This window comes from Pleurodeles waltl, unplaced genomic scaffold (assembly GCF_031143425.1).
Source record: "Pleurodeles waltl isolate 20211129_DDA unplaced genomic scaffold, aPleWal1.hap1.20221129 scaffold_105, whole genome shotgun sequence".
In the NCBI taxonomy this organism is placed as follows: domain Eukaryota; kingdom Metazoa; phylum Chordata; class Amphibia; order Caudata; family Salamandridae; genus Pleurodeles; species Pleurodeles waltl.
In genome coordinates, this window is record NW_027149813.1 from 692449 (window position 1) to 708009 (window position 15561).

General features: G+C 47.7%; 1 protein-coding gene across 1 annotated transcript in view; it reads right to left on the minus strand.

The window, feature by feature from the left end:
• Positions 1 to 12288: 12288 nt before the first annotated feature.
• LOC138272160 (vomeronasal type-2 receptor 26-like) overlaps positions 12289 to 15561 on the minus strand; it is a 166432-nt gene continuing 163159 nt past the window's right edge. Inside the window, exon 4 of the mRNA XM_069218866.1 lies at positions 12289 to 13211. Within this exon, the coding sequence (XP_069074967.1) occupies positions 12307 to 13211 (905 nt within the window). The 3' untranslated portion in view covers positions 12289 to 12306. The remainder of the gene's footprint in view (positions 13212 to 15561) is intronic.

A 15561-nucleotide genomic window follows, 5' to 3' on the forward strand; every position in this document is an offset into this window, starting at 1 on the left:
ACAATACCAAAATATGCAGTAATAGTATTAGAAAACAGTGCAAACAATGTATAGTTACAATAGAATCCAATGGGGACACATAGGGATAGGGGCAACACAAACCATATACTCCAAAAGTGGAATGTGAACCACAAATGGACCCCAAACCTATGTGACCTTGTAGAGGGTCGCTGGGACTATTAGAAAATAGTAAGGGTTAGAAAAATAGCCCTCCCCAAGACCCTGAAAAGTGAGTGCAAAGTGCACTAATGTTCCCCAAAGGACATAGAAGTCGTGATAGGGGAATTCTGCAGGAAAGACACAAACCAGCAATGCAACAACGATGGATTTCCAGTCGAGGGTACCTGTGGAACAAGGGGACCAAGTCCAAAAGTCACAAGCAAGTCGGAGATGGGCAGATGCCAAGTAAATGCCAGCTGTGGGTGCAAAGAAGCTGCTATTGGACAGTAGAAGGTGAGGATTCTGCAGGAACGACAAGGGCTAGAAACTTCCCCTTTGGAGGATGGATCCCACACGCCGTGGAGAGTCGTGCAGAAGTGTTTTCCTGTGGAAAAACAGCCAACAAGCCTTGCTAGCTGCAAATCGTGCGTTAAGGATTTTTGCGTGCTGCTGTGGCCCAAAAGGGACCAGTATGTCGCCAATTGCGTCTGGGGACAGAGGGGGCATCTGTAGGAAAGTACCATCTTGCCTGGCATGTTACCCCCATTTTTCACTGTATATATGTTGTTTTAGTTGTATGTGTCACTGGGACCCTGGTAACCCAGGGCCCCAGTGCTCATAAGTGTGCCTGAATGTGTTACCTGTGTAGTGACTAACTGTCTCACTGAGGCTCTGCTAATCAGAACCTCAGTGGTTATGCTCTCTCATTTCTTTCCAAATTGTCACTAACAGGCTAGTGACCATTTTTACCAATTTACATTGGCTTACTGCAACACCCTTATAATTCCCTAGTATATGGTACTAAGGTAGCCAGGGTATTGGGGTTCCAGGAGATCCCTATGGGCTGCAGCATTTCTTTTGCCACCCATAGGGAGCTCTGACAATTCTTACACAGGCCTGCCACTGCAGCCTGAGTGAAATAACGTCCACGTTATTTCACAGCCATTTTACACTGCACTTAAGTAACTTATAAGTCACCTATATGTCTAACCTTTACCTGGTAAAGGTTAGGTGCAAAGTTACTTAGTGTGAGGGCACCCTGGCACTAGCCAATGTGCCCCCACATTGTTCAGAGCCAATTCCCTGAACTTTGTGAGTGCGGGGACACCATTACACGCGTGCACAATGGTAACTCCGAATATGGCCATGTAACATGTCTATGATCATGGAATTGGCCCCTCTATGCCATCCTGGCATAGTTGGCACAATCCCATGATCCCAGTGGTCTGTAGCACAGACCCTGGTACTGCCAAACTGCCCTTCCTGGGGTTTCACTGCAGCTGCTGCTGCTGCCAACCCCTCAGACAGGCATCTGCCCTCCTGGGGTCCAGCCAGGCCTGGCCCAGGATGGCAGAACAAAGGACTTCCTCTGAGAGAGGGTGTTACACCCTCTCCCTTTGGAAAATGGTGTGAAGGCAGGGGAGGAGTAGCCTCCCCCAGCCTCTGGAAATGCTTTCTTGGGCACAGATGTGCCCAATTCTGCATAAGCCAGTCTACACCGGTTCAGGGGACCCCTTAGCCCTGCTCTGGCGCGAAACTGGACAAAGGAAAGGGGAGTGACCACTCCCCTGACCTGCACCTCCCCTGGGAGGTGTCCAGAGCTCCTCCAGTGTGCTCCAGACCTCTGCCATCTTGGAAACAGAGGTGCTGCTGGCACACTAGACTGCTCTGAGTGGCCAGTGCCAGCAGGTGACATCAGAGACTCCTTGTGATAGGCTCCTTCAGGTGTTGCTAGCCTATCCTCTCTCCTAAGTAGCCAAACCCTCTTTTCTGGCTATTTAGGGTCTCTGTCTCTGGGGAAACTTTAGATAACGAATGCAAGAGCTCATCCGAGTTCCTCTGCATCTCTCTCTTCACCTTCTGATAAGGAATCGACTGCTGACCGCGCTGGAAGCCTGCAAAACTGCAACAAAGTAGCTAAGACGACTACTACAACTCTGTAACGCTGATCCTGCCGCCTTCTTAACTGTTTTCCTGTTTGTGCATGCTGTGGGGGTAGTCTGCCTCCTCTGTGCACCAGAAGCTCCGAAGAAATCTCCCGTGGGTTGACGGAATCTTCCCCCTGCAACCGTAGGCACCAAAAAGCTGCATTACCGGTCCCTTGGGTCTCCTCTCAGCACGACGAGCGAGGTCCCTCGAATCCAGCGACTCTGTCCAAGTGACCCCCACAGTCCAGTGACTCTTCAGTCCAAGTTTGGTGGAGGTAAGTCCTTGCCTCACCTCGCTGGGCTGCATTGCTGGGAACCGTGACTTTTGCAGCTACTCCGGCCCCTGTGCACTTCCGGCGGAAATCCTTTGTGCGCAGCCAAGCCTGGGTCCACGGCACTCTAACCTGCATTGCACGACGTTCTAAGTTCGTCTCCGGCGACGTGGGACTCCTTTGTGCGACTTCGGGTGAGCACTGTTTCACACATCCTCATAGTGCCTGTTTCTGGCCCTTCTCCTTGTGCTACCTGCTGCTGAGAGGGCTCCTGGTCTTGCTAGACGTCCCCTCTCTCTCCTGGTCCAATTTGCGACCTCCTGGTTCCTCCAGGGCCACAGCAGCGTCCAAAAACGCTAACCTCACGATTTGCAGCTAGCAAGGCTTGTTGGCGTTTTTTCGGCGGGAAAACACTTCTGCACGACTCTCCACGGCGAGACGGATCCGTCCATCAAAGGGGAAGTCTCTAGCCCTTTTCGTTCCTGCAGAAACCTCAGCTTCTTCTGTCCAGTAGAAGCTTCTTTGCATCCACAGCTGGCATTTCCTGGGCATATGCCCATCTCCGACTTGCTTGTGACTTTTGGACTTGGTCCCCTTGTTCCACAGGTACCCTAGATTGGAAATCCACAGTTGTTGCATTGTTGGTTTGTGTCTTTCCTGCATTATTCCTCTAACACGACTTATTTGCCCTTAGGGGAACTTTAGTGCACTTTGCACTCACTTTTCAGGGTCTTGGGGAGGGTTATTTTTCTAACTCTCACTATTTTCTAATAGTCCCAGCGACCCTCTACAAGGTCACATAGGTTTGGGGTCCATTAGTGGTTCGCATTCCACTTTTGGAGTATATGGTTTGTGTTGCCCCTATCCCTATGTTTCCCCATTGCATCCTATTGTAACTATACATTGTTTGCACTGTTTTCTAAGACTATACTGCATATTTTTGCTATTGTGTATATATATCTTGAGTATATTTCCTATCCTCTCACTGAGGGTACACTCTAAGATACTTTGGCATATTGTCATAAAAATAAAGTACCTTTATTTTTAGTATAACTGTGTATTGTGTTTTCTTATGATATTGTGCATGTGACACTAAGTGGTACTGTAGTAGCTTCACACGTCTCCTAGTTCAGCCTAAGCTGCTCTGCTAAGCTACCATTATCTATCAGCCTAAGCTGCTAGACACCCTATACACTAATAAGGGATAACTGGGCCTGGTGCAAGGTGCAAGTACCCCTTGGTACTCACTACAAGCCAGTCCAGCCTGCTACAGACGTTATTTCACTCAGGCTGCAAGTGCAGGCCTGTGTAAGAATTGTCAGAGCTCCCTATGGGTGGCAAAAGAAATGCTGCAGCCCATAGGGATCTCCTGGAACCCCAATACCCTGGGTACCTCATTACCATATACTAGGGAATTATAAGGGTGTTCCAGTATGCCAATGTAAATTGGTGAAATTGGTCACTAGACTGTTAGTGACAATTTGGAAAGAAATGTGAGAGCATAACCACTGAGGTTCTGGATAGCAGAGCCTCAGTGAGACAGTTAGTCATAACACAGGTAACACATACAGGGCACATTTATGAGCACTGGGGCCCTGGCTGGCAGGGTCCCAGTGACACATTCAACTAAAACAACATATATACAGTGAAATATGGGGGTAACATGCCAGGCAAGATGGTACTTTCCTACTTAAAGGTACTTTATTTTTATGACAATATGCCAAAAGTATCTCAGTGAGTACCCTCAATGTGAGGATAGCAAATGTACACAAGATATATGTACACAATACCAAAATTATGCAGTAATAGCAATAGAAAGCAATGCATGCAATGTTCAGTCACAATAGATTGCAATGAGAGCACATAGGTATAGGGGCAACACAAACCATACACTCCAAAAGTTGAATGCGAACCACAAATGGACCCCAAACCTATGTGAGCTTGTAGAGGGTCTCTGGGACTGTAAGAAAACAGTGAGGGTTAGAAAAATAGCCCACCCCAAGACCCTGAAATGTAGGTGTAAAGTGCACCTAAGTTCCCCAGAGAGCACAGAAGTCGTGATAGGGGAATTCTGCAAGGAAGACCAACACCAGCAATGCAACAACAATGGATTTCTGGACGAGAGAACCTGTGGAACAAGGGGACCAAGTCCAAGACTCGCGAGAAAGTCGATATTGGGCAGATGCCCAGATAATGCCAGCTGAGGATGCAAAGAAGCTGCCACTGGATGGTAGAAGCTGTGGATTCTGCAAGAAAGAAGAGGACTAAGAACTTCCCCTTTGGAGGATTGATGTCCTACATTGTGAAGAAGCTTGCAAAGGTGTTCCCACGCAGAAAGACCACAAACAAGCCTTGCTAGCTGCAAGGGTTGCCGTTAGGGTTTTTGGATGCTGCTGTGGCCCAGGAGGGACCAGGATGTCGCCAATTGCGTGAGGAGACAGAAGGGGTGCCCAACAAGATAGGAAGCCCTCACAAAAGCAGGCAGCACCCGCAGAAGTGCTGGAACAGGCACTACGAAGAAGAGTGAACCTGAGGTCAACCGATGTCACAAAAGGAGATCCCACGACGCCGGAGGACAACTCAGGAGGTTGTGCAATGCAGATTAGAGTGTCGGGGACCCAGGCTTGGCTGTGCACAAAGGAAAACCTGGAAGAGTGCACAGGAGCCGGAGCAGCTGCAAATCACGCGGTACCCGGCAATGCAGTCTAGCGTGGGGAGGAAAGGACTTACCTCCACCAAACTTGGACTGAAGAGTCACTGGACTGTGGGAGTCACTTGGACAGAGTTGCTGAGTTCCAGGGACCACGCTCGTTGTGCTGAGAGGGGACCCAGAGGACCGGTGATGCAGTTCTTTTGGTGCCTGCAGTTGCAGGGGGAGGATTCCATCGTCCCACGGGAGATTTCTTCGGAGCTTCTAGTGCAGAGAGGAGCCAGACTACCCCCACAGCATGCACCACCAGGAAAACAGTCGATAAGGTGGCAGGATCAGCGATACAAGGTTCCAGTAGTCGTCTTTGCTACTTTGTTGCGGTTTTGCAGGCTTCCTGAGCAGTCAGCGGTCGATTTCGTGGCAGAAGGTGAAGAGAGAGATGCAGAGGAACTCTGATGAGCTTTTGCATTCGTTATCTAAAGAATTCACCAAAGCAGAGACCCTAAATATTGAGAAAAGGAGGTTTGGCTACCTAGGAAGGAGGATAGGCTAGCAACACAGGTAAGAGCCTATCAGAAGGAGTCTCTGACGTCACCTGCTGGCACTGGCCACTCAGAGCAGTCCATTGTGCCAGCAGCACCTCTGTTTCCAAGATGGCAGAGGTCTGGAGCACACTGGAGGAGCTCTGGGCACCTCCCAGGGGAGGTGCAGGTCAGGGGAGTGGTCACTCCCCTTTCCTTTGTCCAGTTTCGCACCAGAGCAGGGCTGGGGGATCCCTGAACCGGTGTAGACTGGCTTATGCAGAGATGGGCACCATCTGTGCCCATCAAAGCATTTCCAGAGGCTGGGGGAGCCTACTTCTCCCCAGCCCTGACACCTTTTTCCAAAGAGAGAGAGTGTAACACCCTCTCTCTGAGGAAGTCCTTTGTTCTGCCTTCCTGGGCCAAGCCTGGCTGGACCCCAGGAGGGCAGAAACCTGTCTGAGGGGTTGGCAGCAGCAGCAGCTGCAGTGAAACCCCAGGAAAGGTAGTTTGGCAGTACCCATGTCTGTGCTAGAGTCTCGGGGGATCATGGAATTGTCTCCCCAATGCCAGAATGGCATTGGGGTGACAATTCCATGATCTTAGACATGTTACATGGCCATGTTCGGAGTTACCATTGTGACGCTATACATAGGTAGTGACCTATGTATAGTGCACGCATGTAATGGTGTCCCCGCACTCACAAAGTCCGGGGAATTTGCCCTGAACGATGTGGGGGCACCTTGGCTAGTGCCAGGGTGCCCACACACTAAGTAATTTAGCACCCAACCTTTACTAGGTAAAGGTTAGACATATAGGTGACTTATAAGTTACTTAAGTGCAGTGGTAAATGGCTGTGAAATAACGTGGACGTTATTTCACTCAGGCTGCACTGGCAGGCCTGTGTAGGAATTGTCAGATCTCCCTATGGGTGGCAAATAAAATGCTGCAGCCCATAGGGATCTCCTGGAACCCCAATACCCTGGGTACCTCAGTGCCATATACTAGGGAATTATAAGGGTGTTCCTGTATGCCAATGTGAATTGGTGAAATTGGTCACTAGCCTGTTAGTGACAATTTAGAAAGCAGAGAGAGCATAACCACTGAGGTTCTGATTAGCAGAGCCTCAGTGAGACAGTTAGTCATTACACAGGGAACTCATACAGGGCGCACTTATGAGCACTGGGGCCCTGGCTGGCAGGGTCCCAGTGACACATACACTAAAACAACATATATACAGTGAATTATGGGGGAACATGCCAGGCAATATGGTACTTTCCTACACTGGGTGTCCCAGTCCCATCCACGCCTGAAGCTGGATCCCAGGGCCAGAGATGGTGCTCTCCTTATGTGAGTTTCCCTTCCCATCGCACAGTAGAGGCCGGGTGTCCTGCTGTTGGGTGACCCGGTCCAATCCACGCCTGAAGCTGGATCCCATTTCCAGAGATTGTGCTCTCCTCCTGTGTGTCTTACCCAACCCTGTGCTTGGTCAGCACTCACAGCATCAGTCAGGTCCCGGCATACAGCACCGAGCTGCCAGATGACTGCTGTCATACTGAAATTAAAAGGATACTGGTGGGTGAGCCACTTAAAATCTGTGCTTGGCCTCAGCCTGAAGCCTGGCTCAACTCGAGCCAGGCTCTGGGACATCGGGCCCATGAGGAGCCGAGCTTTCTTCTGGCTCCTGCCTCCCTCCCTCCATCCAGGAGGTTTCATTACCATTGGAGATGCAGACTGTGGCACTGGAGAACCAGGTTAGAAAGCCAGCGTTTGCCATCCACCCTGTGACTCTGGCCACATGACTTGACCCCCCCCCATCCCTATAAACAATGCATGTGACCGTGTGTAGGAGGCTGGACTGGCTTGTAGTGAGTACCAAGGGGTACTTGCACCTTGCACCAGGCCCAGTTATCCCTTATTAGTGTATAGGGTGTCTAGCAGCTTAGGCTGATAGATAATGGTAGCTTAGCAGAGCAGCTTAGGCTGAACTAGGAGACGTGTGAAGCTACTACAGTACCACTTAGTGTCATATGCACAATATCATAAGAAAACACAATACACAGTTATACTAAAAATAAAGGTACTTTATTTTTATGACAATATGCCAAAGTATCTTAGAGTGTACCCTCAGTGAGAGGATAGGAAATATACACAAGATATATATACACAATAGCAAAAATATGCAGTATAGTCTTAGAAAACAGTGCAAACAATGTATAGTTACAATAGGATGCAATGGGGAAACATAGGGATAGGGGCAACACAAACCATATACTCCAAAAGTGGAATGCGAACCACGAAAGGACCCCAAACCTATGTGACCTTGTAGAGGGTCGCTGGGACTATTAGAAAATAGTGAGAGTTAGAAAAATAACCCTCCCCAAGACCCTGAAAAGTGAGTGCAAAGTGCACTAAAGTTCCCCTAAGGACAAAATAGTCGTGTTAGAGGGAAAATGCAAGGAAAACACAAATCAGCAATGCAACAACGATGGATTCCTGACTGAGGGTACCTGTGGAACAAGGGGACCAAGTCCAAAAGTCACAAGCAGCTCGGAGATGGGCAGATGCCCAAGAAATGCCAGCAGTTGGTGCAAAGAAGCTCTTGCTAGGCTGAAGAACTGTGAATACTGCAGGAACGACAAGGGCTAGAGACTTCCCCTTTGGAGGATGGATCCCGCACGCCTTTGAGAGTCGTGCAGACGTGTTTTCCCGCCGGATGGACGCCAACAAGCCTTGCTACACGCAAATCGTGCGTTTGGCGTTTTTGGACGCTGCTAGGGCCCAGGAGGGACCAGGAGGTCGCAAATTGGACCTGCAGAGAGAGGGGACGTCGAGCAAGACAAAGAGCCCTCACTGAAGCAGGTAGCAGCCGGAGAAGTGCCAGAAACAGGCACTACGAGGATGCGTGAAACGGTGCTCGCCGAAGTTGCACAAAGGAGTCCCACGTCGCCAGAGACCACCTTAGAAAGTCGTGCAATGCAGGTTAGAGTGCCGTGGACCCAGGATTGGCTGTGCACAAAGGATTTCCGCCGGAAGTGCACAGGGGCCGGAGTAGCTGCAAAGTCGCGGTTCCCAGCAATGCAGCCCAGCGAGGTAAGGCAAGGACTTACCTCCACCAAACTTGGGCTGAAGAGTCACTGGACTGTGGGGGTCACTTGGACGGTGTCGCTGGATTCGAGGGACCTTGCTCGTCGTGCTGAGAGGAGACCCAAGGGACCGGTAATACAGCTTTTTGGTGCCTGCGGTTGCAGGGGGAAGATTCCGTCGACCCACGGGAGATTTCTTCGGAGCTTCTGGTGCAGAGAGGAGGCAGACTACCCCCACAGCATGCACAAGCAGGAAAACAGTCGAGAAGGCGGCAGGATCAGCGTTACAGAGTTGCAGTAGTCGTCTTTGCTACTATGTTGCAGGTTTGCAGGCTTCCAGCGCGGTCAGCGGTCGATTCCTTATCAGAAGGTGAAGAGGGAGATGCAGAGGAACTCGGCTGAGCTCATGCATTCGTTATCTAAAGTTTCCCCAGAGACAGAGACCCTAAATAGCCAGAAAAGAGGGTTTGGCTACCTAGGAGAGAGGAAAGGCTACTAACACCTGAAGGAGCCTATCAGCAGGAGTCTCTGACGTCACCTGGTGGCACTGGCCACTCAGAGCAGTCCAGTGTGCCAGCAGCACCTCTGTTTCCAAGATGGCAGAGGTCTGGAGCACACTGGAGGAGCTCTGGACACCTCCCAGGGGAGGTGCAGGTCAGGGGAGTGGTCACTCCCCTTTCCTTTGTCCAGTTTCGCGCCAGAGCAGGGGCTAAGGGGTCCCTGAACCGGTGTAGACTGGCTTATGCAGAATTGGGCACATCTGTGCCCAACAAAGCATTTCCAGAGGCTGGGGGAAGCTACTCCTCCCCTGCCTTCACACCATTTTCCAAAGGGAGAGGGTGTCACACCCTCTCTCAGAGGAAGTTCTTTGTTCTGCCATCCTGGGCCAGGCCTGGCTGGACCCCAGGAGGGCAGCTGCCTGTCTGAGGGGTTGGCAGCAGCAGCAGCTGCAGTGAAACCCCAGGAAGGGCAGTCTGGCAGTACCAGGGTCTGTGCTACAGACCACTGGGATCATGGAATTGTACCAACAATGCCAGGATGGCATAGAGGGGGCAATTCCATGATCATAGACATGTTACATGGCCATTTTCGGAGTTACCATGGTGAAGCTACATATAGGTAGTGACCTATATGTAGTGCACGCGTGTAATGGTGTCCCCGCACTCACAAAGTTCAGTGAATTGGCTCTGAACAATGTGGGGGCACCTTGGCTAGTGCCAGGGTGCCCTCACACTAAGTAACTTTGCACCTAACCTTTACCAGGTAAAGGTTAGACATATAGGTGACTTATAAGTTACTTAAGTGCAGTGTAAAATGGCTGTGAAATAACGTGGACGTTATTTCACTCAGGCTGCAGTGGCAGGCCTGTGTAAGAATTGTCAGAGCTCCCTATGGGTGGCAAAAGAAATGCTGCAGCCCATAGGGATCTCCTGGAACCCCAATACCCTGGGTACCTCAGTACCATATACTAGGGAATTATAAGGGTGTTCCAGTAAGCCAATGTAAATTGGTAAAAATGGTCACTAGCCTGTCAGTGACAATTTGGAAAGAAATGAGAGAGCATAACCACTGAGGTTCTGGTTAGCAGAGCCTCAGTGAGACAGTTAGGCACCACACAGGGAACATTGACATGCACACCTATGAGCACTGGGGCCCTGTGTGACAGGGTCCCAGTGACACATACATATAGGCCACAAACCTATGAGCACTGGGGTCCTGACCAGCAGGATCCCAGTGACACATAACAACCATACTGAAAACATGGTGTTTTCACTATGAGCACTGAGGCCTGGCTATCAGGATCCCAGTGAGACAGTGAAAACAGTGACAAACACCCTGACATACACTCACAAACAGGCCAAAAGTGGGGGTAACAAGGCTAGAAAGAGGCTACCTTCTCACACCATGTGTAATATAACTGGTGCTCATATAAATCGTCCAGCCTTGGGGTTGAGTTTGTGCTGCATTTAAATTAAAAAGCTGACAAAAACTGAGCGAAAAGCTAAATCTTAACTTAAGGATGACAAACAAATGTCTGTTTCCTGGCTAATTTGTACAAAGTGAACCCAGAAAAGCTGCTAAATTAGAGTTTCCCTGCATAAATTGTGTAACCATGGGTAAATATTTATTTTACCTGAAATCTTTTTCTTTCATTATTGCTTTTGATAGCACTCTCAAATGTGTGAGATCAGACTACCAGTTTTACAAAACTAACCTTCTAATAAGTACCAGCAGTCTTATGTGCCTTATTAAAGTTTCTATATTTTAGAGAAATAAACTTTTTGAATTTTGAAGAGACTTTCATATTTTACATCATGTTTGTTCCATCCAGTGCTTAATTTGTGCTTGTTGTTTCCGGTGCTGAGCACCACACTTATTTTTGAGGGCTGGGGCTTATTCTTCTGCCTCAAGCATTTGCTGCAAGCACAAGACACATAGGAGAAGACGGAGAAAGGGAAAAATTAAAAATCGTCACAAAGGGATTAAGCTGCAGGAGTGAGCTGAAGGGGCAGGGAGGGGATTTATATGGATTGAAGAGCCCCGAGATGGCTTCAGGATTACACCGCCTCAGTATTCCATTTTCACACATTTACTTGCAGCAGCCGCATGTTTAAGAGGAGGGCCTGGGGCACTGCACCTTTTTATTTACAAATTAAGCACTGGTTCCATCATTTACATAGCAAATATGTTCAGAACTGGGCACATGCAGGAGACAAGCCAGACCCTTGGCTCAGCCCTCCCTGTTATTTCCTTGGCTCGCCCACTTCTAACAGATGTCCTGTAAGCGGGTACAGAGGGCGGGTCTCGTTTCCTGGGATTGGCGCCTCACTCGTGTCACTCATCACGCGGATGCATCTGTGCCCAGGAATCATTCTACAATGACCAGTCTTGTTATGAGATCATCAATATGGCACGAAGATCTTTCAGTTTTACCAGTCAGGTGTAGGGCAGACAGACAGCTCTGTGTGCACGTGAGATAACTAAAAACCCTATTTGTCACACTTTACAATTTGGAGACTGCAGTAACTGTTGACTATATTTAATGCAGTGAGAGAAGGGACAATTTTTAATGTGTTTAAATACTTTTGACTACATGTTCACAACTGCCCTATAAACCATTTCCCCTTCTCAAATGTGCTTTGAAATGCTCCATTTGATGCTCTTTTTTCACACTTTTCTTGGGGGGAAGAACTCCCCAAACTCCTTTTTGTCCATCATCTTGCTTACTTTCATTGCTGGCAACATGACACTCATTCACAATTTTTACGCCCCACCACTTTCAAATGTCACCAGCCGCCACTGAACGGATGCTATGCTGAGCATGGTCTGGGTTGCATATGTTTGATGCATGTGGTGGAGAGGGCTCCTCTTCTGGTAACTTTGAAATCTTTAACAATTCCCCTCCTTCGGGATGGTGCAGATGCTCATTTGTGGAAATCAAACTAAACTCAGATACCAAAATGATATTAAAACAAATAAAACCATTGAAGCTTGCAAGTACAGAAAGGACACAAAATCATCCACAGCTGCTATCCTTAAAAACTAGCTTCTATTAGTGGAGGTACTAATGCTTTACTGCCAGCAGTCAAATGGTTGTACAACCGCATGATACATTGCTTTAAAACCTCCAGAAATACAGCATTTTAATGTTTAATATTGAATTTGGTCAATTTCAGCTCCAACATGAAACTACAAATGAGTATGTAAAGTTAGGTGTTCTCTGGTGTTGATATCCTGCCTGAACAGAATGATGTAACATTTGGGGATGAATATACAGCCCAGCAGTCCAGCACTAGACGCTAAGATGGCAAAGATCTCCACGGCCACCATGTACTTGCCTTTAGTGCTGATATAGGCTGGAAAGAAAGAGACCCAGACGCTGCAGAACACCAGCATGCTGAATGTGATGAGCTTGGCCTCATTGAATTTATCCGGGAGGTTCCTGGCTAAGAAGGCCACAATGAAGCTGGCCGAGGCCAACAGTCCCATGTACCCAATCACACTGTAGAAGGCAGTGACGGAGCCCTGGTCACACTGCAGGATCATCTTCCCAGTCTCAGATCGTGTATCAGTGCCAGGGTGAGGTGGAGCTGTGAGCAGCCAAGAGAGACAGATTGTCACTTCTCCTAGTGTGCAGAAGAGGACAATAGAGCCGGACACTCGGGATCCCAGCCACCTACTTAATCTGCTCCCAGGCCTTGTGGCATTAAAGGCAATGACAACAGTGATGGTTTTTGCTAAAACACAAGACACAGCAACAGTAAAAATAATCCCAAATGCAGCTTGTTGGATCAGACAGGTCCATGTCGCAGGCCGTCCAATAAATAGGAGGGAGCATAGAAAAGCCAAAATTAGGGCAGTGAGGAGTGTGTAGCTGAGATCACGGTTATTAGCTTTCACTATTGGGGTGTCCCGGTGTCTGAGAAAGATTCCCAGCACTCCAGCAGTGACAGCAGAGAAGATAATGGCCACAGTGAACAAAATTATGCCAAGTGTATCACTATATGAGAGGAAAACAATGACCCTTTTGTTGCATCCAACCTTCTTGGCATTCGGCCACTGGTCCTCAGGGCACTGCATACAGTTTTCCATGTCTGCAATAAAAAGCAAACAAAATCAGTCATTCCTGCTGTTTCAAACTATTTAGAAATGTGTATTTGGTAGTGTGATAAAACATTTATTTTCACATTATTTGAAGAATATTTTGACTATGAATACAAAAGTAGTCAGAAATTAAAAGTCCATGGGAGTGACTACCGTACACCAAAGACCATAATCTTCATTGTAGAAACATATCATCAATATATGCCTGCACATACAAACATAATCGATTACCTGCCACAGCCCGGCTAACTAGCAGTGCCTCATCTCTCCCAAATGGTAGAGACAATTGGGTAGCCGAGCGCATGCCATCTTAGTACTTCCCAGGGAAGTCGTGGTCACTCAGGTCACAACCGGTTCTCTCATACACAGTGCGGTCTCATATATAAATGACAAAGGCTGTTTAAGTTTTAAAGATTGATTTAATAAAACAATTGCTTTTTAGATAGCAAAGCGTGAACTGCATTAACCAGAACTACACAACACAGTAAGATTAAAATAGTAACAATGAGAGTGAAGCACAAGAATAAGGCTATCATAGTGCCGCAAGATTATTTTCTCTCTAAGTTATAGTTCGAGCACAGCATGTGAAGCTCTAAGCCTGCCTTTCAGGTTCCCCTGGGAGGACATCAACCCTCATACCTGGGCAAAGGCCTGTAATCTCATCAGCATCTGCAACGGGGAATTCAGCATCTAGTTGAAGTTTCCTGGCTGGAATCTCCCTCTTGACGTGTACTAGGACTAGGAAGTGTTTTTACAACTAACATGCAGATGTTCTAAGAAATGTCCCTACGTAAGGATGTGTACTTTCTACGAATACTGGAGACTAAATTTCTACCACGTTTACTGGCAATGTACCTGACTGTATCCTTGAATGAAGCACAGGGCGATCAAGAATGCATTATTTGAGAACACAGTGCTGAACTAAGCTAAACAGAGCAATAAAATAATTTAAAACAAGACCGTAAAAACTGGTTATTGGAAAATAACAGTGCGAAGCTCAATAAAATGTATCTAGGGCAAAGTGCCCAGCGGCCTAGAATGTTAAACTAATGTGCATGAAGTTATATTAAAAATGGCTACACTACACCCTCCCCTTGTCGGTAGAATGTGGTTTAAGCCTAAGCTAAAATGCCCTAAGCTAAAATATATTCAAAACCCTACTAAATTTTAACAAGTCAAGAGGACGCACAAGCATACTATTTAGCAATTTTAAAAAATGAGCATGCGGGCAAAAGCCGAATTCAAAGAAAAGTGTCAATTTAGGACAGTTCCAAATCAAGCATCAGTCATGGAAAGCAGGAGATTCTCCACCTAGGCAGATGACAAAACCGGTAAATCCACACCAAAAACTACCAAGGAGCAGGTGTGTTCCATAGCCCCAGTGTCAACCAAGGCGGCATCCCGTGCAGTGCCTATGAACGAGTTTATGGTTACTTCATCCAGGAAGGGTAGCTCGTAATCAGCTTCTCTGAGCAAACGCAGCCACAGCGTGCATGTCTGGTAATGAACCCTCAACAAGAACATCAACAGATCAGCATCAATCACTGAGGGGCGTTGCTGTGAGAGACAAACTTCCAGTGCATGTTCAAAAGAGCACCAATGGCACCGAAACACGGGCTGCACACAATCCAAAACCGGTCTGAATGACAGAGACCAGTCACACCCCAAATGTTCCAGGATTGTTGCTCCAAAGTGCTGCATCATGTGTTCACGACACAGTTGCGCTGATTGGAACTCCCTCATTTGTTCTTGTTGCGGCGGGACAGCCATTGCGGAAAAACAACAGCAACAGCAAAATGCCAGCTAACAAAGCCAAAGTTATTGGAAATTCCCCAAAAATGCTTCTGAAAATTGAATGAATAGCCAAAGGTATTAAACCGAATGTAGAGGAAAAGGTGTGAACAAAACCGATACCAACAGCTTTGAAAAAATGTGCTAATCCAGCCGTGCTTGACACATTAAATATACGTCCCATGAGTTCACCAAAGTGCCTCTGAGAGTTCGTATTTAACAGGGACTGTATTTCTGCCGATGACTGTAGGAGGCTGGACTGGCTTGTAGTGAGTACCAAGGGGTACTTGCACCTTGCACCAGGCCCAGTTATCCCTTATTAGTGTATAGGGTGTCTAGCAGCTTAGGCTGATAGATAATGGTAGCTTAGCAGAGCAGCTTAGGCTGAACTAGGAGACGTGTGAAGCTACTACAGTACCACTTAGTGTCATATGCACAATATCATAAGAAAACACAATACACAGTTATACTAAAAATAAAGGTACTTTATTTTTATGACAATATGCCTAAGTATCTTAGAGTGTACCCTCAGTAAGAGGATAGGAAATA